This window comes from Somniosus microcephalus, unplaced genomic scaffold (assembly GCF_052327205.1).
Source record: "Somniosus microcephalus isolate GS21.2 unplaced genomic scaffold, FLI_Smic_1.0 unresolved_chr2, whole genome shotgun sequence".
Lineage (NCBI taxonomy): Eukaryota > Metazoa > Chordata > Chondrichthyes > Squaliformes > Somniosidae > Somniosus > Somniosus microcephalus.
The window spans coordinates 33,701,366-33,726,850 of NW_028225180.1; the positions used below are offsets into that span (position 1 = coordinate 33,701,366).

The 25,485-nt window shown below is 42.8% G+C and overlaps 1 protein-coding gene across 7 annotated transcripts in view; it reads left to right on the top strand.

The window, feature by feature from the left end:
- The window catches only part of LOC147092440 (NACHT, LRR and PYD domains-containing protein 3-like), a 65,375-nt gene that overhangs the window by 33,737 nt on the left and 6,153 nt on the right, over window positions 1-25,485 (top strand). For all 7 annotated transcript variants that reach the window (XM_085975920.1, XM_085975924.1, XM_085975921.1 and 4 more), the window contains 5 exons: window positions 4,521-4,692; window positions 4,801-4,866; window positions 9,437-11,156; window positions 20,340-20,426; window positions 20,615-20,806. In XM_085975920.1, coding sequence (XP_085832046.1) covers window positions 4,521-4,692; window positions 4,801-4,866; window positions 9,437-11,156; window positions 20,340-20,426; window positions 20,615-20,806 — 2,237 coding nt within the window. The remainder of the gene's footprint in view (window positions 1-4,520; window positions 4,693-4,800; window positions 4,867-9,436; window positions 11,157-20,339; window positions 20,427-20,614; window positions 20,807-25,485) is intronic.

Consider the following 25,485-nt stretch of genomic DNA (forward strand, 5'->3'; position numbering starts at 1 on the left):
AACCCAACATTCCATTGGCCTTCTTGATCACTTGCTGCACCTGCATACTAACTTTTTGAGTTTCGTGAACCAGGACCCCCAGATCCCTTTGTACTACAGTACTTTCCAGTTTCTTGCCATTAAGATAATAACTTGCTCTATGATTTTTCCTGCCAAAGTGCATAACCTCACACTTTCCAGTACCTGTGACCTGTCTATGTCACTTTGCAGGTTTTTTATGTCCTCCTCACTCACTACTTTCCCCCCCATCTTTGTATCATCTGCAAACTTTGATATGTTACACTCGGTCCCCTCCTTCAAATCGTTAATATAGATTGTAAAGTGTTGGGGACCCAGCACTGACCCCTGCGGAACACCACTAGTTACTGATTGTCAGTCTGAGAATGAACCATTTATCCCAACTCTCTCCTTTCTGTTAGAGTGCCAATCCTCCACCCACGCCAGAATATTACCCCCAATCCCGTGATTTTTTATCTTGAGCAATAATCTTTTGTGTGGCACCTTGTCAAATGCCTTTTGCAAGTCTAAATACACTATGTCCACTGGTTCTCCTTTATCCACCCTGTATGTTACTTCCCCAAAGAACTCAAGCAAATTTGTCAAACATGACTTCCCCTTCATGAAACCATGCTGAGTTTGTCCTATTAAATTATGTTTATCCAAACGTCCCGTTATTGTCTCCTTAATAATGTACTCTAACATTTTACCAACCACAGATGTTAGGCTAACAGGTCTATAGTTTCCAGCCTTCTGCCTGCTACCCTTTTTAAATAAGGGTGTTACATTATCAGGTTTCCAATCTGCCGGGACCTTTGCTGAGTCCAGGGAGTTTTGGAAAATAATTACCAATGCATCCACAATCCCTACCGCCACTTCCCTCAAGGCCCTAGGATGTAAGCCATCAGGCCCAGGGGATTTATCCGGCTTGAGTCCCATTATTATACCAAGTACCACTTCCTTAGTGATTTTAATCGTATTTAGCTCCCCTCCCTCTAGAGCCCCCTGTTTGTCCAGTGTTCGGATATTCTTAGTGTCCTCTACCGTAAAGACTGATACAAAATATTTGTTCAGCGTTTTTGCCACCTCCACGTTTCCCACCATTAATTTCCCGGTCTCATCCTCTAAGGGACCAACATTTACTTTAGCCACCCTTTTTCTTTTTATATAACTATAGAAACTTTTGCTATCTGTTTTTATATTTTTTGCTAATTTACTTTCATAATCTATCTTCCCTTTCTTAATCAATCTTTTAGTTATTTTTTGCTGTCTTTTAAAGACTTCCCAATCTTCTATCCTCCCACTAGATTTGGCTACCTTATATGCCCTTGTATTTAGTCGGATACTATCCTTAATTACTTTACTTAGCCATGGATGGCTATATTTTCTTTTACACCCTTTTTTCCTCAGTGGAATATATATTTTTTGGAAGTTGTAAAATAACTCCTTAAATGAACACCACTGATCATGTACCGTCATACCCTTTAATCTATTTTCCCTGTCCACTCTAATCAATTCCGCTCTCATACCTTCATAGTCTCCTTTATTCAAGCTCAGCACGCTTGTTTGAGATCCAACCTTCTCACCCTCTACTTGAATATGGAATACAACCATGTTATGGTCACTCATTCCAAGGGGATCCTTTGCCAGGACATTTTTAATTAATCCTGTCTCATTACACAGGACCAAATCTAAGGTTGCTTGCCCCTTGGTCGGTTCAGTTACATACTGCTCAAGGAACCCATCCCTAATACACTCAATGAACTCATCCTCAAGGCTGCTCTGCCCAATTTGATTTGTCCAGTTAATATGATAGTTAAAATCCCCCATAATTATAGCTGTTCCCTGATTACAAGCCTCAACTATTTCCTGATTAATACTCCGTCCAACAGAGTTGCAACTGTTCGGAGGCCGATAGACTACACCCACTAGTGTTTTTCCTCTTATTATTCCTTATCTCTACCCAAACTGTTTCACTATCCTGCTCCTTTGACCCAATATCATTTCTCTGTATTATAGTGATTCCTTCCTTTATTAACATAGCCACCCCACCTCTCCTCCCTTCCTGCCTGTCCTTCCTGATTGTTAAATAACCTGGTATGTTTAATTCCCAGTCATGGTCACCCTGCAGCCATATTTCTGTAATGGCCACAAGATCATACCCATATGTAGTTACATGTGCCGTTAACTCATTCATTTTGTTACGAATGCTACGTGCATTCAGATAAAGAACTTTCAAATACGTTTTGTGTCACTTCGTTCCTGTTTTTTCCCCTTTTGCTACTTTATCTTTTACTCCATACCTTCTGTCCCTTCCTGACACGTTCTGTTTTTTAATTTCCCCACTGCTACCTAAGTATATGACCTTCTCCGTTGTCATTTCTGTTATTTGCTCTCTAGAATCCTCCCCCCAACTAATTAGTTTAAAGCCCTCTCTACAGCCCTAGTTATATGATTCGCCAGGACTCTAGTCCCAGCACTGGCCAAGTGGAGTCCGTCCCAATGGAACAGCTCCCTCCTGTCCCAGTACTGGTGCCAGTGTCCCAAGAAGCAAAACCCATTTCTCCCACACCAGTCTTTGAGCCATGCATTTAAAACTTTAATTTTATTGATCCTAGCCAAATTCGCTCGTGGTTCAGCTAATAATCCAGAGATTATTACCCTTGAGGTTCTGTTTTTTGATATGACCCCTAGCTGCTCATACTCCTTTAACAGAACCTTCTTCCTTGTCCTATCTACGTCGTTTGTACCAACATGGACCACGACAACTGGATCCTCCTCCTCTGTCTCCAAGTATCTTTCCAGCTCAGAAGAGATGTCCTTAACCCTGGCAGGCAACACAGCCTTCGGGACTCCCGCTCTTGACTGCAGACAACCCTATCTATCCCCCTAATGATACTATCCCCTACCACTACAACATTTCTTTTTACTCCCTCCACATGAATGGCCTCCTGTACCACGGTGCTGTGGCCAGGTTGCTCATCCACCCTGCAGTCTCGATCCTGCTTGAAAAGAGCAAGGGCTGCGGCTCCTTCAACACTACATCCTGGATCCCTGTACCTTCCTCACTCGTAGTCACACCGTCCTGACCCTGACCACGGACTGCATCTGCAGTAATTAATTTCATAGGTGTGACCACCTCCTGAAACATAGAGTCCAGGAACTTCTCCCCCTCCCTGATGTGTCGCAGTGTCTGAAGCGCGGTCTCAAGTTCTTTAACATGGAGGTTGAGTTCCTCTAGCAGCAAACACTTATCGCAAATATAATAACAGTGAGCCTCAATGGGTCCACCAGCTCCCACATTTCGCAACATTGACACATCACCTGTTCACCCATATCTGTGTAATTAATTAAATTTCTTATTATTAGTTTTGAAGACCCTCTGCCCCGATATAGATGATAATATTACACCACTATTTAATAGGACTTACCAACTTAAAGGTATAGAAGAGAAGGCAGAGAACCTACAAACCAGCTGATCACCAACCTCCCTCATGGAAGCTGTCTGGGGGACCTGTCCGGTTGAATTGTCTCGCTGCTCCGCGTCTGCAGTATTGGATTAGCCTGAGAGAGGGAAGCAAAGCAGAGCAAAAAGCATCCCCTCACCTCCCACTTGCCCGAACTCTGCCACTTACCAAATTCTGCTTACACTCAATGCGACCGCACTCAGCGCTACCGCACTAAGCCCGCCCCTTTTTATACCCGGATTCTACTTCCGGTTTAAACTCCCCAACAGCTTAATTTACTCTAAAAAATTTAACTTACTTCAAATAATTAACTTTCTTACTCAGTAAAATTCAGTAAATGCACTTAAAAGACTTTTTCTGCCACTTACCAACGTCTGCTTAAACTCAATGCGATTGCACTCAGCCTGCAGCACTAAGCCCGCCCCATTTTATACCCGGATTCTATTTCCGGTTTAAACTCCCCAACAGCTTAATTTACTCTAAAAAATTTAACTTACTTCAAATAATTCACTTTTTTACTCACTAAAATTCAGTAAATGCACTTAAAAGACTTTTTCTGCCACTTACCAAAGTCTGGTTAAACTCAATGCGATCTTCCCTAGGTTTACCCTATCAAAACTTTCGTGTAAATCACTGTTTTGTTTGGGTTTTTACATGGCTTTAGGAACCTGTCTCGCCACTTTTAGAGATTTGTGTATATGTACACCTAGATCACTTTTCTCCTTTACCCTTTTAGACTCTTATTTTCTAAGGGGTATTTTTGGTACTTATTCTTCCTAGCAATATGCGCCACCTCAAACTACTCTACATTGCAATTACTTCGCCAATTGCACGCCCATTGTGCAAGTTTATTAATGCCATGTTGTATTCTGTCACAATCTTCCTCGTTATTAACTACACACTTCAATTTATTGTCATGCAAAAATTTTGAAATTGTAGTTCTGATTCCGCATCCAAATCAATTGCACTGGATATATTTTTCTTACAAATTTTATGCACGATTGATATAAAACAGTGCAAGAATTTGGGTTGAAATTTTCTGCATTTTATTACCAGCACATCCGGGAGCTAGTGGGAACAGATAGTGGAAAAGAAGCTTCCAATTTCCTTTTCAATAAAGTCTTCGAAAGTGGAGCTAAAGCAGCCAGAGCAATGTGGGAAATATTTGTGAAGATGCAGTGTACGAAGCCAAAGCTGAGAGGAATACTGAAAGAAATACAAGAAAAAGGTATCAGGTGGTACACTTTCACTGCAGTTCAGTATAAATATATGTTTCCCTTAATACTGCATGTACTATTCCATTGATAGTAAATAGGAATCATACATTTCTCAATAGGTTGCAATTTACTAAAAGAAGCAAGCTGGAGCCAAGTTGCATCAAAAGTGCCACCTTATTTGGAAGGTACGTGGTGTTTTAAACATTTCATAATCTATTGAACCGCTTTTCACTTGCTAGCACGTGAAGTCCCAAAGCATTATTACCCCTCTGAAACTGACAGCAACTTCAGGATTTAGCGCATGTGTGTCTAAATGTGGAAAAGTTGCGGTCAGTCATTCACTGCTCTGTGGCTGGGCTGTGGACGACCCACCACTCCCCATAGCCAGCAATCAGTGAAATCAGTGAAACTGATGAAAACTTGGCTTTCCTGCATTAATATCGCTGTTAAATACACCATTAATTGTTAGGCCTTTTGGAATAGGTGTAACTGAGATTTTAGCAGTGTATTGACGGCTGAACAAACTTTTTGGCCCTGAAAAACTAATTTTAATTTTATGGAATGTCAAACTTCTCCATTGTGATAAAATTACAATTTTAAAAAAACTTTAATTTGTTTTAATGCTTGTTCCTGATATTTCAGCTTTTACCTTATCCCCATGTGAGAGGCCCAATCTTTGCTTCGGTCTCTACAACATTTTTAAAAAGTCCAGATAAAAGCAACTTCTCATTTCCTGGTTTCCTGTCTATGAGAATTCTGCAACGTGATTGGCTGCTCAGACAGCTTGTTGACCTCACAGGAGCATCGCACAAGGGATTCCCAGTAGAGTGCGTTGAAATCACTTGAACATCGAAAAAGGCAAACTTCTCGCCGCAGCGATTGCGGGAGCAATAGGGGCAATATTTATGCAAATGCAGAGTCCGAAGCCAAAACTGACAGAATTACTGAAAGAAATTCCAGCTGACCGCAAATTCCACGCCATTGCTTCTGAACAGCGTAGGCTCAGTCAATGATTCCCTGAAGACTTTGTAATTGTAAGATCCAATTATTATTAATTAAATATGGAATGCCATCGAACCTTGGCTAAACTAATGATGCGTGCAGGATGCATCATGTTAGCTATTTAAAAAAAATCTTCAATGAATTCATAAAGAAAGAGTCAGGTAGAAATTTATAGAGAAGCTGTATTTCATGCTACAGCTCAAATACTGGTAGAGGGGTCTTCAAGTCAGATATGGGCTTTTGCTCCATATTACTTAATACCTTTGGTTAACATAACAATCTATCAATCGCATATTTCAAAATAACAAACACCCAGCATCAATTGCCATTTGCAGAAGTGAGATCCAATCATCTACCGCCTTTTGCGTGTAAAAGTCCTTCCTAAATTCACTCCTGAAAGGCCTATCTCTAATATTTAGACTATGTCCCCTAGTCCTAGAATCCCAAACCAGCGGAAATTGTTTCTCTCTATCTACACTATCAGTTCCCCTTAATACCTTGAAAACTTACATCAAATCACCCCTTAACCTTCTAAATTCCAGGGAATACAACCCTAATTGTTGTAGTTTCTCCTCATAATTTAACCCTTGGAGTCCAGATTTCATTCTGGTAAATGCACGTTACACTCCCTCCAAGGGCAATATATCCTTCCTAAGGTGTGGTGCCCAGTACCGAACACAATAGTCCAGGTGTGTTCTAATGAAGGCTTTGCATAGCTATAGCCTAACTTCTACCTCTTTGTATTCTAGACCTCTAAATATAAAGCGCAGCATTCCATTAGCCTATTCGATTAATTTCTAAACCGGTCCATTTTAACGATCTATATACATAGACCCCTCAGTATCTTTTGATTTCGACTGCTTTTAACTTTATACCGTTTAGAAAATACACGGATCTAACCTTTAAAGCCCAAAGTGGATGACCTCACACTTGCTTACATTGAAATGCATTTGCTACAGCTTTGCCCATTCACTTCATCTATTAATATCGCTTTGTAATTTGATGCTACCAACTACAATGGTTACAATGCTGCACATCTTTGTGTCATCAGCAAAAATGGCTTTCTATCCCATCATCTACTTCATTAATAAGTACAGTGAATAGTTGAGGCGCCAACACAGATCCCTGTCAGACGCCACTAGTCACATGCTGCCAATTAGAGTACCTGCACATTATTCATTCTCTCCATCTCCTGCCACCCAGCCAATATCCTAGCCATATCAATAACTTGTCTTCAATTCCATGATCTTCAATTTTAGCTAACAATCTCTTATGAGGGACTTTATCAAATGCCTTCTGGAAGTATACATAAATAACATCCATAGACATTCCACTGTCCACTTCTTTAGTCACCGCTTCAAAAAATGCAATCAGGTTCGTCAGGCATGAAATACCCTTTACAAATCCGTGCTGGCTATCTGATCAGCTAAAAATGTTCAAGTTCTTCAGCCACCATATCGTTAATTATAGACACTAGCGATTTCCCGACAACAGATGTTAGACGTAGTGGTCTATGATTCGATGGTTTCTCTCTTTCCCTCACCTTTCTTAAATAGCAGAGTGACGTGCAATTTCCCAATCTAAAGGACACGTTCCTTAATTGAGAGAACATTAAAAGGTAATAGTTAGGGCATCTGCAAAGTGCTCACCAACTACCTTTAAGACCCTGGGATGGAAACCATCTGGTCCTGGAGATTTGTCAGTCTTTACTGCCGTTATTTTCTTTATTACTATTATTTTGCTTACGTTAATATTGTTGAGTCCCCGTCCCTGATTCCATATCAATTTCTTTGGGAGTTTCAGCATCTGTTGTTAATACTGACACATGTCCACCATTTCCTTATTTCATTTACAATATCACTATTAATAGCTCTCAAGGTGCCCACATTGCTCCTGGCCATCTCTTTTTTCCTAATATAATTGTAAAAAATATTTGTGTTGATTTTGATATCCCTTGCAAGTGTCTTTTCAAAATCCCTTTTTGTAGCTCTGTTTGTCATCTTTCGTTGCTCTTTAGATCTCTCTCATTCGCCAGACTCTCTGATATGTTTTGCATTTATGTACCATTTATCTTTTAGTTTTAAGTTGTCCCTTATCTTTTTTGTCGTCCATTGCTGTTTTATTGGCTCTTGCCCCCCAGGGGTATAACCTGGTTCTGTACCGCGCTAATTTATTTTATGAACACCTCCCACTGATCTTCTGTCATTTTACCCATTAACAGATTTGCCCCGTTCACTGTGGACAGGCTCGGTCTCATCCTGTTGAAATCAGCCTTACCGACATCTAGAATCTTAGTAGCTGTTTTGCGTTTCTCTCTTTCAAACGCTACATTGAACTCGATCATATTATGACGGATATCATATAAATTTTCACGCACTGTTACGCTGTTAACTAAATCCGGTCCATTATTCATTATTAAATCTTACAAGGCCTGCCCTCTTCCTGGTACAAGAGTCGTGTGGTTAAATAAAAGAAGCATGTACAAGAACAGATGCAGTTAAAATAGATTACTTAAATTCATCAGGAATTGTCTAAAAGAACATTAGAGTGTACAATAGTAGTGAGAACACTAAGTTGGCTGTAATGTTAAATTGCTATCTACAGCAATCTTTTCAAGGGGCCTGCCATTCAGGATCTGATATTAATCAACAATCAACAGATGGTCAAGAATGTCAGTCTGCGAACAACGTGGCAATAGTGGGCTCAATATGATAGATTTGATAGTTATGATTACAATAGAAAAGATATTAAGTGCAATAGAAATATTTAGCTTGAGAAATGCACATTTTGAGAAGACGATGGTTGAGACTGGTCAGCACATTCAAGGCAATACACCTGGGCATTCTGTATACAATCTACAGAACATGGGGCCAACAGTAACATAGGGAAAATAAGATGGAAGTAATGCAGTGTATTTGGGCAAATAGATACATTGCTCCCTAATGTGAAAAAACTATTGGCAGCAGGTGGGCCTATAAGAACATAAAATGATTAATACAAAGGGTCGGAAGACATTGTAAAGGAAATACAATTCTGAGGCGGATGGATAATTGGCTGAACCAGGAAACATAAAGGGTAGTTGTGCTTTTGGGGCAGTGAAGATTGAGATGGAATTATTTAACAACATAAGATGCTTAAGCTACGGATCAATTAGATTTCAAGAACATTTTAGAGGTTACTATAAATCTAGTACCGGGAGAAGAGTATCAGGTTAAGTTTGAACAGTATACTCATATGGAATGGACAGCTATTGAGTCCATTAATTTAATTGGTGTGAACATGCTTAGCGAATACTTGGAGAGATATTTGAGGAAGTATGTATTGAGTCGCAATTGATTTATCGGAACTAAGCTTGTTGGCATTAGAAATACAAGAATTTGTCTGAGCAGCTCTGCTTCAAAGAGGAGAAAGTCACCCAGATTCCCAGCTCCGAATGTATCCAATGTCCCCTACTGGAAAGATTGAGATGCCGCTGTGAAACCTCTCCCTCCCAAGACATATTAGATATCTGAGTCACCCAGATGACCTCATGAAGAATGAAGGTTGAGAGAGGTGGAGAGGAGATCTGTCAGTGCGGTCAGCTGGCAGTATTAGGACAATAACACTGGGGAAGCGAAATGTCTCTTACTTGTTAGTTGTGCTTGAAATCATGTATTGTACGCACATTTGAATATTCTTTTGAAAAATTATGTAAAATATTTTAGTACTGTATTTAAGCTGCTTTTTTTTCGTTTGGGAATGTTTGTTTTCAAGAGATTCACAATCACCACAAAGAAATTCTCTGCGAACAATGTGAGAAGCCGATTGAGGCCAAAGGTAGAAAGGAAGACATGGTTTCACTTGACAACTACACAGATTTACAAATTATTTCTTCTCCTCGTCAACGGTCACTTGTAGAACACGAACTGCTGTCGAGAGGCCAAGAGCACGAAAAGTGGCAAAAGTTGAACGTTAAACAATTGCTGGAGAAAGTTCAGATTGATCAATTATTCAGAAGCAGTTTCAGCCGAACGAGTCTGTCTGGAACCTCGGTAGTAACAGGAGTGGCCGGAATCGGTAAAACCACCATGGTGCGAAAGATTGTCCATAACTGGGCCACAGGCAAAATCTATCAACAGTTCAACTTTGTCTTTCTTTTCAAATTTCGGGACTTGAATACTATAATAAAGAGAACGAGTCTGAACCATATGGTTCTGGATTTATATCCTTATTTTCAAAAGGACCTTCACAATATCTGGAAAGAACCAAATAATATATTGATAATATTCGATGGTCTGGATGAATTTAATGAGATGATTGATTTCAGTGATCAAAAAAGAAACACGGTCACTGAGTATCACTGTTTCAATCCCGAGTGTCTTTGTGAAGTGTCCGATATTGTCCGGTGCCTGGTCCAGGAGAAAGTGCTGAAGGGCTGTTCAGTGCTGATCACCAGCCGACCCACTGCCCTGGAGTCATTGGACAAAGCAGGCGTCAGTCTCTGGGCAGAGATCTTGGGGTTCTTTAAAGAAGAAAGAAGAGAATATTTTAAGAGATTTTTTCAAAACGAAGAACTTGCTGCTGAAGTATTTGCTTATGTTGAGCACAATGAAATCCTATACACCTTGTGCTTTAATCCTTGCTACTGTTGCATCATCTGTTCTACACTCCGACCTCTTTTTGAACAGCATAAAAGAAACGAGATACAACTGCCTGAAACAATCTCTAATCTGTTTTCAAACTACATTTCTGGCCTTTTGAAACGGTGGGGCTGCGATATAAAGGACCGACGTGAACTTTTATTGAAGATTGGTGCGATGGCTTATGAAGGAGTGTGCAAGAGAAAACTGATATTTTATGATAATGATTTCAGTCGCCACGGTCTCCAGCCTTCACAGTTCACCTCTGGCTTTATGATGGAAATCCTTGAGGAAGATTCCTCTGCCAAGGATGTTGTCCACACCTTCGCTCACCTCACCATCCAAGAGTTTCTCGCGGCTCTGTCCATCCTTCTGAACCCACCTGCACAAGGTATAAAACACATTCTGAATAACGCCTACAGTAACAGTGACGGTCGGTTTGAGATATTTCTGCGTTTCCTCATTGGGCTCTCCTCGCCTTCGTCAGCTCAGAAGCTCCAGGATGATTTGGGTTCCTTTCCTGAAAGTTCAAGCAAAGAGGTCAAAGGCTGGCTGAGGGCACAGCTGGAAGAAGAGTTCAAAAATGTGCACAGTGCGGAGAACAAAAGAACACTCCTGAACACATTCTATCTCCTGTATGAATCACAGGACACGCAGCTCATGCGAGACCTACTTGGATCAATGAAGAAATCTGAATTTAGCGGTGTTACACTGAACATGATGGACTGCAGAATACTGGCGACAGTCCTGGAACCCTGTGAGACGATCGAGGAACTGAACCTAGTTTACTGCGGCATTGAAATTGAACACATCCAGAGGCTTCTCCCAGTGTTAAACAAATGCAAAAAGCTCAGGTATTTTGTTTCAATTCCAGAAAAACCTAATGGCCTAGAAATTCATCTCGAGCGGTGGTGCAAAACGGGCGGCATCGGATTTTCCGCCCGTCAGGCGCAGCGCCTGATATTCAGTCCCATGGCAGTCAATCGCCCGATAATCAGTTCAATTTGCTTCAATAAAACTGAACACTGGGCGTGTCGTATAACGGCCGGAAAGTGCAATTCTGCATCTTTTGCGTCCTGCCCATGTCGAATTGCCCCCTAATCGCTGTATTTCCTTCGTGCTATCTCCCTGAACAAGGCTAATGCATAAACTGGAGTGTAATTATTGAAATGTATTGAGCTAAACCATATTAGGCGCAGTCTGTACTTTGCACGTTCGGGGAACATTTTTCCATGAAGTCAACCACGAGTTATTTCCAGAGAATGTATTTAGTGATTGTCATCATATGTTACAAGTCTTGCACATGGCGTGCACTTTTCTGTAATTACACCGATTTCATGCAAAACTTTCCTGGAGCCATTTGCCCCCTTCACAATTTGCTGACAACATCCCTGTTGTTTTAAAGCAGTATGCCCGCCCTCTGCCCTTAAGTACCACTAACACTACCAGAGACCTGCTGCAATATATCCTAACATGTATGTAAATTCGTAAATTACTGATTGTATTGTTAGAGCGCCAATACACTGTGCTCTCATTACCATATTCCTCTGTCCACTATCTTAGCAGCAGCGTTAAGCTGTTTATTCAAATATTTGATATGTTTATTAAAATAATAGAGAAGGTAAATTTTTTGTTGCACAATTCAAGTAGGTCCAATTAGCATCTGGCTGCTTACTCTGGGATTTATGTTATGCTGACACTTGGGGTATGCAAATCGAGAGCTAGCGAATCGGCAGCCAGTTTGACATTTCATCTGATTGTCTTTTCCATTGACTTTTTGAAAAGAAAAGCAGACGGAGCATAAAATGACTGTGGATTCGCTAGCACCGGTGTTATGCAATGGTCCAAGAGACATTTCTGCCTTTCAATGCCTGAAATAGAAAGTATTTCAGTCCCGAGCGCTGTGACCCCTCACCTTGATCAGCACAGACATATACAAGTTAAAGGGTGCAATAAAAGGGTGCAGGGGCAGAGAAATCTGTGGGTTTTACATAAACGAAAGTTTCAAGGTGGCAGGGCAAACTGATAGGGCTGTTAAAATGTATACGCAAAGCTTGGATTCATAAATAGCGGCACGAGGGTAAAAGCAAGGAAGTTATAATATTTCTTTTTACAAATCACTGTATCGACCTCAGGTGGAGTATTGTGTCCAATTCCTTTGTTAATTCGATCACGGGATGTGGGCGTCGCTGGAAAGGCCAGCATTTATTGCCCATTCCTAGTTGCCCTTGAGAAGGTGGTGGTGAGCCGCCTTCTTGAACTGCTGCAGTCCATGTGGTGAAGGTACTCCCACTGAGCTGTTAGGGAGGCAGTTCCAGGATTTTTACTCAGCGACGATGAAGGAACGGCAATTTAGTTCAAAGTCAGGATGATGTGTGACTTTGAGAGGATCTTAGAAGTGGTGCTGTTCCCAGGCGTATGCTGCCATTGTCCTTCTAGAAAGTAGAGGTTGCGGGTTTGGGAGGTGCTGCCAAAGAAGCCTTGGCGAGTTGCTGCAGTGCATCTTGTAGATGATACACACTGCAGACACGGTGCACCGGTGGTGGAGGGAGTGAATGTTTAAGGCAGTGGATGGGGTGCCAATCAACCGGGCTGCTTTGTCTTGGATGGTGTCGAGATTCTTGAGTGTTGTTGGAGCTGAACTCATCCAGGCAAGTGGAGAGTATTCCATCACACTCCTTACTTGTGCCTTGTAGATGGTGAATAGTCTTTGGGGAGTCAGGAGATGAGACACTCGCCACGGAATTCCCAGCCTCTGATGTGCTCTTGTTGCCACAGTATTTATGTGGCTGGTCCAGTTAATTTTCTGGTCAATGGTGACCCCAAGATATTGATGGTGGGGTTTCGGCGATGGTAATGCCGTTGAATATCAAGAGGCGGTAGTTAGACGCTTGGTTGTTGGAGATAGTCAGTGTCTGGTGTGGGGCAAATGTTACCTGCCACTTATCAGCGCAAGCCTGAATATTGTCCAATTCTTGATGCATCCGGGCATGGACTGCTGCATTATGTGAGGAGTTGCGAATGGCACTGAACACTGTGCAGTCATCAACAAACATCCGATTTCTGACCATATGATGATGGGAAGGTCATTGATGAAGCAGATAAGATGGTTGGGACTAGGACACTGCCCTGAGGAACTCCTGCAGCGATGTCCTGGGGCTGTAATGATTGACTTCCAACCACCACTACCATCTGCATTTGTGCTAGGTATGACTCCAGCCGTTAGAAACATAGAAACATAGAGATAGGAACAGGAGTAGGCCATTCGGCCCTTCGAGCCTGCTCCGCCATTCAATGAGATCATGGCTGATCTTCGTCTGAGATCATAGCTGATCTTACCAGTTCAGTACCCCGTCCCCGCCTTTTCTCCATAAACCTTAATCCCCTTAGCCTTCAGAAATATATCCAATTCTCTCTTGAAAATATTTATTGAATTAGCCTTCACAGCCCTCTGTGGCAGGGAATTCCACAGGCTCACCACTCTTTGAGTGAAGAAATTCTTCCTCATCTCTGTTTTAAATGATTTGCCCGCTATTTTTAGACTGTGGCCCCTGGTTCTGTGCTCCCCGGCCATTGGAAACATTCTCTCTGAATTCAGCCTGTCCAGGCCTGCCATAATTTTATATGTTCCGATGAGATCCCCTCTCAATCTTCTAAACTCCAGTGAGTACAAGCCCAAACTATTTAATCTCTCTTCGTAGGTCATTCCCGCCATTCCAGGTATCAGCCTGGTGAATCGCCGTTGCACTCTTTCCATGGCAAGAACATCCTTCCGCAGATGGGGCGACCAAAACTGTACACAATACTCCAGATGCGGTCTCACCAGCACCTTGTACAGCTGTAGTAAGGTATCCCTATTCCTATACTCGAACCCCCTTGATATTACCATTTGCCTTCTTAATCGCCTGTTGCACCTGCATGCTCTCCTTCAGTGACTGGTGCACAAGAACACCCAGGTCCCTCTGCACTTCCCCATCTCCCAATCTATTGCCATTTAGATAATAATCTACCCTCCTGTTTTTACCCCCAAAGTGGATAACCTCGCATTCATCCACATTATAGTGCATCTGCCACGTATCCGCCCATTCCCCCAACCTGTCCAAATCGCACTGTAGCCTCCTGACATCCTCATCAGAGCCCACCCCTCCTCCTAGTTTAGTGTCGTCAGCGAATTTGGAAATATTGCATCCAATTCCCTGATCCAGATCATTTATATATATTGTGAACAGCTGGGGTCCCAGGACAGATCCTTGCGGCACCCCGCTGGTCACTGCCTGCCACTCCGAAAACGAGCCGTTTATTCCAACTCTCTGTTTTCTATCCGCCAGCCAGTTCTCTATCCGCGTTAATACTTTGCCCCCAATCCCATGAGCCTTAATTTTGCATGATAATCTTTTGTGTGGAACCTTATCGAAGGCTTTCTGGAAGTCAAGGTACACCACATCCACTGGCTCTCCCCCATCTATTTTACCAGTTACTTCCTCAAAAAATTCCAGCAGATTAGTCAAACACGATTTACCCTTTGTAAATCCACGTTGACTCTGTCCGATCCTTTCCCCATTTGTCAAGTGCTCCGCTATTTTACCCTTAATAATGGACTCTAGCATTTTGCCCACAACCGATGTAAGGCTTACTGGTCTATAATTCCCTGCTTTCTCTCTACCCCCCTTTTTAAATATTGGGGTAACATTAGCTACCCTCCAATCCACGGGTACTGTTCCCGAATCAATGGAGTTCCGGAAGATGATCCTTAGAGCATCTGCTATCTCCAGGGCCACCTCCTTAAGTACCCTAGGATGTACTTTATCAGGCCCCGGGGATTTGTCGGCCTTCAGTCCCCTCAACTTAACCAACACCATATCCCTAGAGATACTAATTTCTGTCAGCTCCTCCCTCTCATTAGTCCCTATGTTTGCCGATATTCCTGGGAGGTTATTTGTGTCCTCCTTTGTGAATACAGAACCAAAGTATGAGTTTAATTGGTCTGCCATTTCCTTATTCTCCATTATATATTCTCCCGAATCGGACTGCAAGGGACCGACTTGGGATTTTACCAGTCTTTTCCTCCTGATATACCGATAAAAGCTTTTGCAGTCTGTCTTTATGTTTGCTGCAAGTTTACTTTCGTATTCTATTTTCCCCTTCCTGATTAATCCCTTTGTCCTCTTTTGCTGTATCCTGTACTGCCCCCAATCTTCCGGTCTGGTGCTTTTTTTTGCCAGTTGATATGCCCTTTTTTTTGATTTTATGCTGTCCCTAATTTCCCTCGTTATCCACGGTTGAGTCACCTTTTTAGGTTTATTTTTATGCCAAACCGGTATAAACATGTTCTGGAATTCTTCCATTCTATCTTTGCATGCTTGCCATTGTCTATCCACTGTCAATCCCCCCAGAAACACCACCCAATCAATCTTACCCAATTCCCGTCTCATACCCTCGTAATTCCCTTTATTTAAGTTCTGGACCTTAGTCTCTGATTCAATTTCCTCACTCTCCATCTCGACTGAGTGCTCGATCATATTATGATCGCTCTGACCCAAGGGGCCTCGTACAAGAAGATTGCTGATAAGTCCCTTCTCATTGCACAATACCCAGTCTAAAATGGCCTGATCTCGAGTCGGCTCCTCGACATATTGGTCCAGATAACCGTCCCGAAAACATTCCAGGAATTCCTCCTCCTCAGAATTTTTACTAATTTGGGTAGTCCAATCAATATGTAAATTAAAGTCACCCATGATGACAGCTGTGCTCTTATCGCACGCTTCTCTAATTTCCCTTTTTATGCCTTCCCTCACCTCCATATTACTATTTGGAGGCCTATATATCACACCCACTAACGTTTTCCTCCCCTTGCTATTTCTCATTTCTACCCATACAGATTCCGTTTCATCCGAGTTAATATCCTTCCTTTCCATTGCATTAATCTCCTCCTTTACCAGCAATGCTACCCCACCTCCCCTACCTTTTTGCCGATCCTTCCTAAATATTGTATATCCCTGGATGTTAAGTTCCCAGCCTTGCCCACCCTGCAGCCACGTTTCTGTAATCCCAATCAAATCATACTTGTTTACCTCTATTTCCACAACTAATTCATCCACCTTGTTCCTAATGCTTCTAGGGAGTTCTCCTCGTGATTCCCATTGACTTCAGTTTTGCTAGGGCTCCTTGATGCCACACTCGGTTGAAGAAACATAGAAACATAGAAGAAAGGAGCAGGAGTATGCCAGTCGGCCCCTCCAGGCTGTTCCAACAAAAAATGAGACCATGGCTGAAAATCCAATTTCAGTCCCCTGTCCCAGCTTTCTCCCCATATCCCTTGATCCCCTTAGCCTTAAGAAATATATCTAACTCCTTCTTGAATATATTTAATAAGTTGGCCTCAACTGCCTTCTGTGATAGAGAATACCACAGGTTCACCACTCTCTGGGTGAAGAAATTCCTCCTCACCTCAGTCCTAAATGGCTTACCCCTTATACTTAGACTCTGAACCCTGGTTCTGGACTCCTCCGCCATCAGGAACACACTTTTTTTAAAAATTTTAATTCATTGATGGGATGTGGGTGTTGTTGGCTAGGCCTGCATTTAGTGCCCATCCCCAATTGCCCTTGAGAAGATGGTGGTGAGCCACCTTCTTGAACCGCTGCAGTCCATATGGTGTAGGTACACCCACAATGCTGGTAGGAAGGGAATTCCAGGATTTTGGCCCAGCGAGAGAGAAGGAACAGCGATACAGTTCCAAGTCAGGATGGTGTGTGGCTTGGAGGGGAACTTGTAGGTGGTGATGTCCCCATGCGTCTGCTGCCCTTGTCCTTCTAAGTGGTAGAGGTCGCGGGTTTGGAAGGTGCTGTTGAAGGAGCTTTGGCGAGTTGCTGCAGTGCATCTTGTAGATGGTACACGCTGCAGCCACAGTGCGCCGGTGGTGGAGGGAGTGAATGTTGAAGGTGGTGGATGGAGTGCCAATCAAGCGGGCTACTTTATCCTGAATGGTGTCGAGCTTCTTGAGTATTGTTGGAGCTGCACTCTTCCTGCATCTTTTCTGTCTAGTCCGGTTAGAATTTAATAAGTTTCAAAGAGATCGCCTCTCATTCTTCTAAACTCTAGCGAATATAAGCCTAATCGACCCAATCTCTCTTCATAAGCCATTCCTGCCAAGTATCAGTCTGGTGACTCTTCGCTTCACTCCCTCCATGGCAAGAACATCCTTCCTCAGATAAGGCGATCAAAACTACACACAGTTCTCAAGGTGTGGTCTTACCAAGGCCCTGTACAACTGCAGCAAGACATCCTTGCTCCTGTACTCGAATCCTCTCGCTACGAAGGCCAGCATACCATTTGCCTCCTTAACCACCTGCTACACCTGCATGCTTACCTTCAACGACTGGTGAACAAGGACATCCAGGTCTCGTTGCACTTACCCTTTTGCCAATCTATTGCCGTTCAGATAATAACCTGTCTTCCTGTATTTGCCACAAAAGTTGATAACCTGGCATTTATCCACGTTATACTGCATCTGCCATGCTTCTGCCCAATCACCCAACCTGTCCAAATCGTACTGGAGTTTCTCTGCATCCTCCTCATAGGACACACTCCCACCCAGCTTTGTGTCATCTGCAAACTTGGAGATATTACATCTAGTTCCCTCGTCTAGATCATTAATATATATTATGAATTGCTGGGATCCTAGCACTGATCCCTGCGCTAGCCCACTAGTCACAGCCTGCCACTCGGAAAAAGAGCTGTTTATTCCAAATCTTTGCTTCCTGTCTGCCAATCAAATGCTGCCTTGATATCGAGGGCAGTCACTCTCACCACCCCTCTGGAATTCAGCTCTTTTGTCCTTGTTTGGACCATGGCTGTAATGCAGTCAGGTGCAGAGTGGTCCTGGCGGAACCCAAATTGGGTATCAGTGAGCAGATTATTGGTGAGTAAGTGCTGCTTGCTAGCACTGTCGTTGACACCTTCCATCACTTTGCTGATGATTGAGAGTAGACTGATGGGGCGGTAATGGACCCACTTGGATTGGCCTATTTTTTGTGGGCAGGGAATACCTGGGCAGTTTTCCACATTGTCAGATAGATGCCAATGTTATAGCTGTACTGGAACAGCTTGGCTAGAGGTGCAGCTAGTTCTGGTGCACAGGTCTTCAGCGCAATAGCTGGGATGTTTTCGGGGCCCATAGTCTTTGCTGTACCCGATGCACTCAGCCATTTCTTGATCTTACGTGGAGTGAATCAAATTGGCTGAACACTGGCATCTGTGATTAATTTCTACCCTTCTTATTCTTTATTTTCATCTATTTACTATTTTAGATTACACTGCACAATTATTCTATTGAGGTGTCAGTTACTCCCTGCTATATGAGTCATGAGACCATTTGATGCTGCCCTAAGGCTGACACTTTAGATAGTTTTGGAACTGCAATCTTTCGAAAAGACATCAAACCGAGGCACCATCTGCCCTCTCAGATGGACACATAATATCCTATGGCAACAGTCAACAAAAAAAACAGATGAGATTCTCCGTTGTCCTGGCCAAAACTTATCCCTCATACACCTCCTTTCAATTCCTCGCTGTTTGTGGCACTTTACTTTGTGCAAATTGGCTGCCGAGCTTCCTTCGTTAATAAGTGATACACTTCAACAAATACTTCATTGACTCTAAAGTGCTTTTGGACGTCCTGAGTTTGTGAAAGACGCTATGTAAATGCATGTTCTTTCTTTCTTTCTTTCTTTCTTTCTTTCTTTCACAGGAAAGTCACGCCTTGCAATGACGTTGAGATTTTTTAATTTTCGTTGCTATGTAGATTAGCAATCGGCCTTGGCCCCAGGGTAACGATCAGCAGAAGTTTTCTGATAATTATTTTAGCTCTGGAATTAACCTATGCTTTCACATGAATCTTCTTCAGTCTTTATTAGCAGAAAATCATCCTAAAGACAGACCTCGATTTACGTTTAAACAAGCATGTGTGTTTCATACAGAAAATAGATTGAATAAATTTTAAAAAACTGACACAATCATACAAACGCACATGCCAAATATTGATGCATACAAAAGGTTATATTGTAACTCAGCCTGCCCAATATCCATTCATTGATTTAAATAGATAAGGAGCTTTTCTGTATTCAGCGTAGATGTTGCTTTATACCCAGCCACTAACGGTGACCATCTGCCCTAGAAAATCCCCTTAACCTGTAATCGAAAGCTGACTACATTTGCAGTAATTTGTGGCAATTTTCCAAGAATATGCTTCCGGAGAGAGGTCTAACAGCCAATGGCATGCTTATAGGAAAATCCCTGTGCACTACTTGGCACTTTCCCTCCAGTGATGGTAATGGACTGAACATCGTGAGCGTTCAAATTGCTATTCTGCGATAAATTCTCGCTATGTGCAAGGCTTACTAGAGGGTGCTCTTTTATTCAATTTCCTAACTCAACATTCGCATGCATTTGCCTAGAAATTGTAAATTGGTGTTTTCCCCGCCCATTTTCAATTTCATCCCCAATATTTGGAATTTACCACTACTAGCACAAACAGACAGGTGCCATAAGAACGTGCAGACCGCGCCATTTTGATTCATTCTCGGGATGTAAGCGTTCAAGGCAAGTGTCAGCATTTGTTGTCCATCACTGGTACAACTGAATATCTTGCTCGGATACTTCGGAAGGCAGTTGAGAGTCAACCACTTCGTTGGGGGACTGGCTGGCCATTACACACAAGCGCATGATATTCAGTCCTATTGCAGTCAATAGAATTGAATATCAGGCACAGCGTATAATGGGCGAGCAATCCGATACCGCCCATTTTGCGCCATCGCCTGAGATGAACTAACAGTTCGCTGAATTATTATACTGGGCCTCTTGGATTAGTTGCCCAATAGAATACCTATTAAATTGTAATATCCAAAAACACATTAAAAGCGGGATCTCCTCCAAATGTTTTACCTTCAATAAAATCACGAATTTCTGATCTATCTATGTATTATGATAAAGTTGTTATTTCAAATTCTGGTCTCTAAACTGCAATTTTCTGCTTTTAGCTTGAAAGACAATTATTTTAAAGATTCAGGAATGCACGCACTATGTGAAACATTGTCGAGAGCGGACTGTAAAATAGAAACATTGAAGTAAGTAAAATTCTGCTGGATTTATTAGAAATATTGCACCAGTAATTCAGACTCATGCCGTATCTGATTCCTTCCCCTAGCCCTGTTTCCGAGTTATTGCTATTTTTTCTTTCTATTGCACCTGGTTAAAAAAAAATCGCTATTTTGTTCCAAGTCATGTCGTTACATCCGGTCCCTTTGTAACGCAGATTGGCCAACAACACTCTCACAGATGCTTGTATCGAGGACCTCCACTTGGCATTCAACAAGAACCAATCACTGAAATTGTTGCAACTCTATTCAGATGAAAAGGTCGGCGAAAGAATAAATAAGTTCACAGATAAATCCTATCGTCAGCTCGAGAAACTTGCGAAAAAAAGAAAGAATCCAATTAAAATCTGGTAATTTGCATGTCTTTATATATTTACTGGAATAGCGACATTTGTGCTGGAATTTCAAGGTATACCACAGAGTAAAGGGCATTAGACGATTGTTGTGTTGAACAATGGGTTAATTGAGAATAATTGAAAGATGTTTTCATCCTGGCTGCTGACGGTGCAGTCCAGTTTTGACACACATTCCCAGATTCTGCTAGTACAAAGTATGATGGAGAAAATAAAATAACGCTAATCACGTGATAGGAAGTTAATATATGATGGGCACTATCCAGTGGAAAAAAATTGTTTGAAGTAATATATGGAGCACCACATGTTGGTTATTATTAAAGTGCAGGAAATGCACTACAGCTCAGTGAACACCCAAAGAACGAACGTTTGCCATATAAAAGAACATAAGAACATAAGAAATGGGAGCAGGAGTGGGCTATTTGTCCGCTCGAGACTGCTGTGCCATTCAATAAGATCATGGCTGATTTTCTACCTCAACTCCACTTTCCTGAACTATTCCCATATCCCTTGATTCCATTAATATTCTAAAATCTATCGATCTCTGTCTTGAATATACTCAACGACTAAGCCTCCACAGCCCTCTGGGGTAGAGAATTCCAAAGATTCACCACCCTCTGAGTGAAGAAATTTCCCCTCATCTCAGTCCTAAATGGCCATGCCCTTATTCTGAGATTGTGATCCCTGGTTCTCGACACCACAGCCAGGGGAAATATCCTCCCTGCATCTACCCTGTCAAGTCCCATAAGCATTTTGTATAGTTGTAGAGTCATAACGGCAAGTAAGGAGGCCATTTGGCCCATCGAGTCTGTACCGGCTCGCTGTAGTGCAATGCATTTAGTTCCATTTCTCTGTACTATCTGTTGAGTCTGTGTGTCCCAGTTATGCTTATTATAAATCACTGGACACAGACAACAAGAATAACTTTAACAGGTCTTTACTATTCGGAGGTCAGGGCTGAACTGCCCAGCATATCACTACACAACGTTTATATACCGGTGTGGTCACCACCGGTATTACAGTATACAGCAGCCAAGAGAAAGTAGTACATCTCTTAAGGTAGTTCTCTTAAGGTGGAACAGGTTACATACACCACAATCCTCCCATTTTAGCTTAACAGTGTATATCCCCATTTAACATAACATAATAACATATATATATATACATATATATATATACAACTTCATGCAAAACAGTTCAAAGATTCAGTCTCTGAGGAGGCCTCCTGATCCGAGTTGGATAACGCCTTTCAGGGGTCTCTGATTCTCGTTGCTGGGGTGACTCATCTAGTTGATCTCTTATGGATTGGACATCATCATCAGGTACATTCACTTCTGAGGTAGATGCTTCAGGTTCACTAACTTCTTCCACGGTTGTCTCTGCCATAACCATGGGTTCGACCCTTGTTCTCGATTCTATCAGTTGGTCAGCATGACGTCGTATTACATTTTCACCAATATATACCGTGTACATCAGGGGTCCTTGTCTGGCCCGAATTGTTCCAGATTGCCATTTCTCATTTTTATAGTCCCGGGCTAACACTGGCTGTCCTATTTCGAAACTCCGAGTGGTCTTGTTATTTATATGCTGGAACTGTTTGTTTTCGACTTCCCTCCGCACATTTGGTTTTAACAAGTCCAACCTGGACCGCTACCTCCTGTTATAGAACATCATGGCAGGACTTTGGTTTGTCACTGCATGAGTGGCGTTTCGATATGCCAGTAGGAAATTGTCCACCTTGTGTTGTAGTGGAATCTGATCTTCGCTCATGGCCTTTATTGCTTTTTTGAACGTTTGTACAAATCTCTCGGCCAACCCGTTTGTAGCCGGATGATATGGGGCAGAGGTATAATGTTTCACCCCATTCTTCTTCATGAATTTCTGGAATTCTTCTGACACGAACTGCGGTCCATTGTCTGAACATATTTGTTCTGGCAATCCATTTCTTGCAAATATCGTTCTTAGCACTGCGATCGTCTTTTCCGAGGTAGTGGTAGTCATCTTAATCACTTCTGGCCATTTAGAATGTGCGTCCACCGCAATTAAAAACATGGAATCCATGAATGGACCAGCAAAGTCAATATGTACACGTTGCCATGGGGTTGAAGGCCATTCCCATGGATGCAGCGGTGCATTCAGAGGTGCATTTTGAACTTTTTGGCACCCTGAGCAGCTTTTCGTCAGACCCTCTATCTGTTGGTCGATACCCGGCCACCACACATAAGCCCTAGCAAGGCTTTTCATCTTGACTCCCCCCAGATGACCTTCATGCTGTTCCTTTAGAACTCTCTCTCTTAACTTAGGAGGAATAATCACCCTTGTTCCATACATCAATGTTCCTTGACAGACGGACAGCTGTTCTCGTCTTGCTGAGAATGCCGGTAACAGTGGATCACCATGTGCTGGCCATCCCTTCACTGTCAATTCGTAGACCCGGGACAGTGTCGGGTCGTTCCTGGTTTCTCTTTCAATACTTGCATTGGTGACTGGTAAACATTCGATGATGGTCGAGTGAAATAACTCAACAGGGTCAACCGTCGGTGCCTCCTCCGCTGTAGGTATTGGCAGGCGCGACAGCCCATCAGCATTACCATGCTGCTTTGTACCTTTGAATTCAATCTGATATTGATGTGCCCCTAGGAAAAGGGACCATCTCTGGAGCCTCTGTGCTGTCATCACCGAAACACCCTTCTTAGGGTTAAAAATGGATACCAACGGCTGGTGGTCTGTCAGTAGCATAAACTTTTGGCCCTGCAGGTAATGATTAAACTTCTTTACTCCCCACACAAGGCTGAGAGCCTCCCTATCTATCTGAGCATAGTTGCGCTCAGCGGAGGTCAATGATCTGGATTCGAACGCGACTGGCCTCTCCAAGCCATTTGGCAACTTGTGTGAGAGTACTGCCCCAATACCATATGGAGAAGCATCACAAGCCAAACGAATAGGCAGCATTGGGTTGAAGTGAGCCAACACTTCCTCTGAGGTGATCAATGCCTTGCTTTTGTGAAAGGCCCTCTTACAGTCCTCGCTCCACTTCCATGGTACTCCCTTCTGCAAAAGAGCATTCAGCGGGTGCAGCACCGTGGATAAATTTGGCAGAAGCTTATGGTAATAGTTAATCAACCCTAGGAACGACCTCAACTGGGATACATTATCCGGAGTGGGAGCCTTCACAACAGCTTCTATCTTGTCAGGAGACTTATGAAGCCCCTCCTGGTCAATGACATGACCACAGTACGAGATCCGCTTCTGAAAGAACTCACATTTCTGGCGATTAACTCGAAGTCCATATTCTTTCAATCTGGTGAGCACCAGTTCCAAATTTGCAAGATGTTCCTCATCATCATCTCCTGTAATCAGAATATCGTCCAGGTAACATTGTGTGCCTGGAATTCCCTGTAATACCTGCTCCATGGCCCTCTGCCAAATTGCTGGAGCCGATGCCACTCCAAAAACCAGTCTATTATACCGATACAAGCCTCTATGCGTGTTGATCGTGAGATACTGGCGTGACTCTTCCTCAACTTCCATCTGTAAGTACGCCTGCGCCAGGTCTATCTTGGTGAAGTGTTTCCCACCAGACAACGAAGTGAAGATATCCTCAATCCGCGGAAGCGGATATTGCACCGTGTGAAGCATCGGATTAACAGTGATCTTGAAATCTCCACGGATGCGAACCTTCCCCGGTTCCCCCAGCTTGTTGCTCGATGAACGCTTCATGACGGGAACAATGGGCGTGGCCCACTCACTCCAATCCACCTTAGACAGTACTCCTGAACGTTCTAGCCCTTCCAGCTCAGCTTCCACAGCAGGTCGTATCGCATAAGGTACCGGTCTGGCTTTGAAAAATTTCGGGTTTGCATGTTCTTCAACCTTGATGGTTGCCGTAATTCCTCTCAGTGTTCCCAGTCCCTGTTGGAACACCTCTTTAGCATCGTCCAATATGCTGGACAATCGTTTAGGTTTGACATCTTTTTTACCGGAATCTACCGTTAGTGCTTTTAAGGAATGCCAGTCCATATTTATTCTCCTGATCCACTCCCGTCCCAGTAGTGGTGGACCTCCCTCAGGTAGCACATATAAGGCCATTCCGCGGCTTTCTTTGCCCTTGTGGACCACCTTTACCTTTATCTTTCCGATGGGGTATACTCTTTGCCCCGTGTATGTTTTCAATACAATCTCCGTATCCCATAGGGGAATACGTGGGAATAACCTTTTGTAATCTTGCTTATTCATGACCGTCAATGCCGATCCAGTGTCCAATTCCATCTTCACTTGGACTCCTGCTATCTGAAGTGTGACCCAGATAGTTTGGAGGTCTGCTTCATTACCCACATTGTGTACTCTTAGACAACCTAGTTCCTTACTGCTGGAGTCTGAATCTGATTTCTGTTCATCCGAACTGTTCTCTGTCACCTTGTGTACCTTTCTGCACTTTTCCTGCGGTGACTTTTTGTTGCTGGTCTTCTTTCCTGACCGGCATACTTTAGCTATGTGACCAAGCCTGCCACATTTTCTGCATTCCTGATTTTTGAACCAGCACTGGTTCTGATCGTGCGTTGTCTTTCCACAATGATAACACTTTACTGCACCCAAGGCCATTTGATTGGTGCTGAGTTCCGATGACCTTAGCTGCATTTCCGCAGGGCCTCTTGCTGCGGCTTCATGCGATGCTG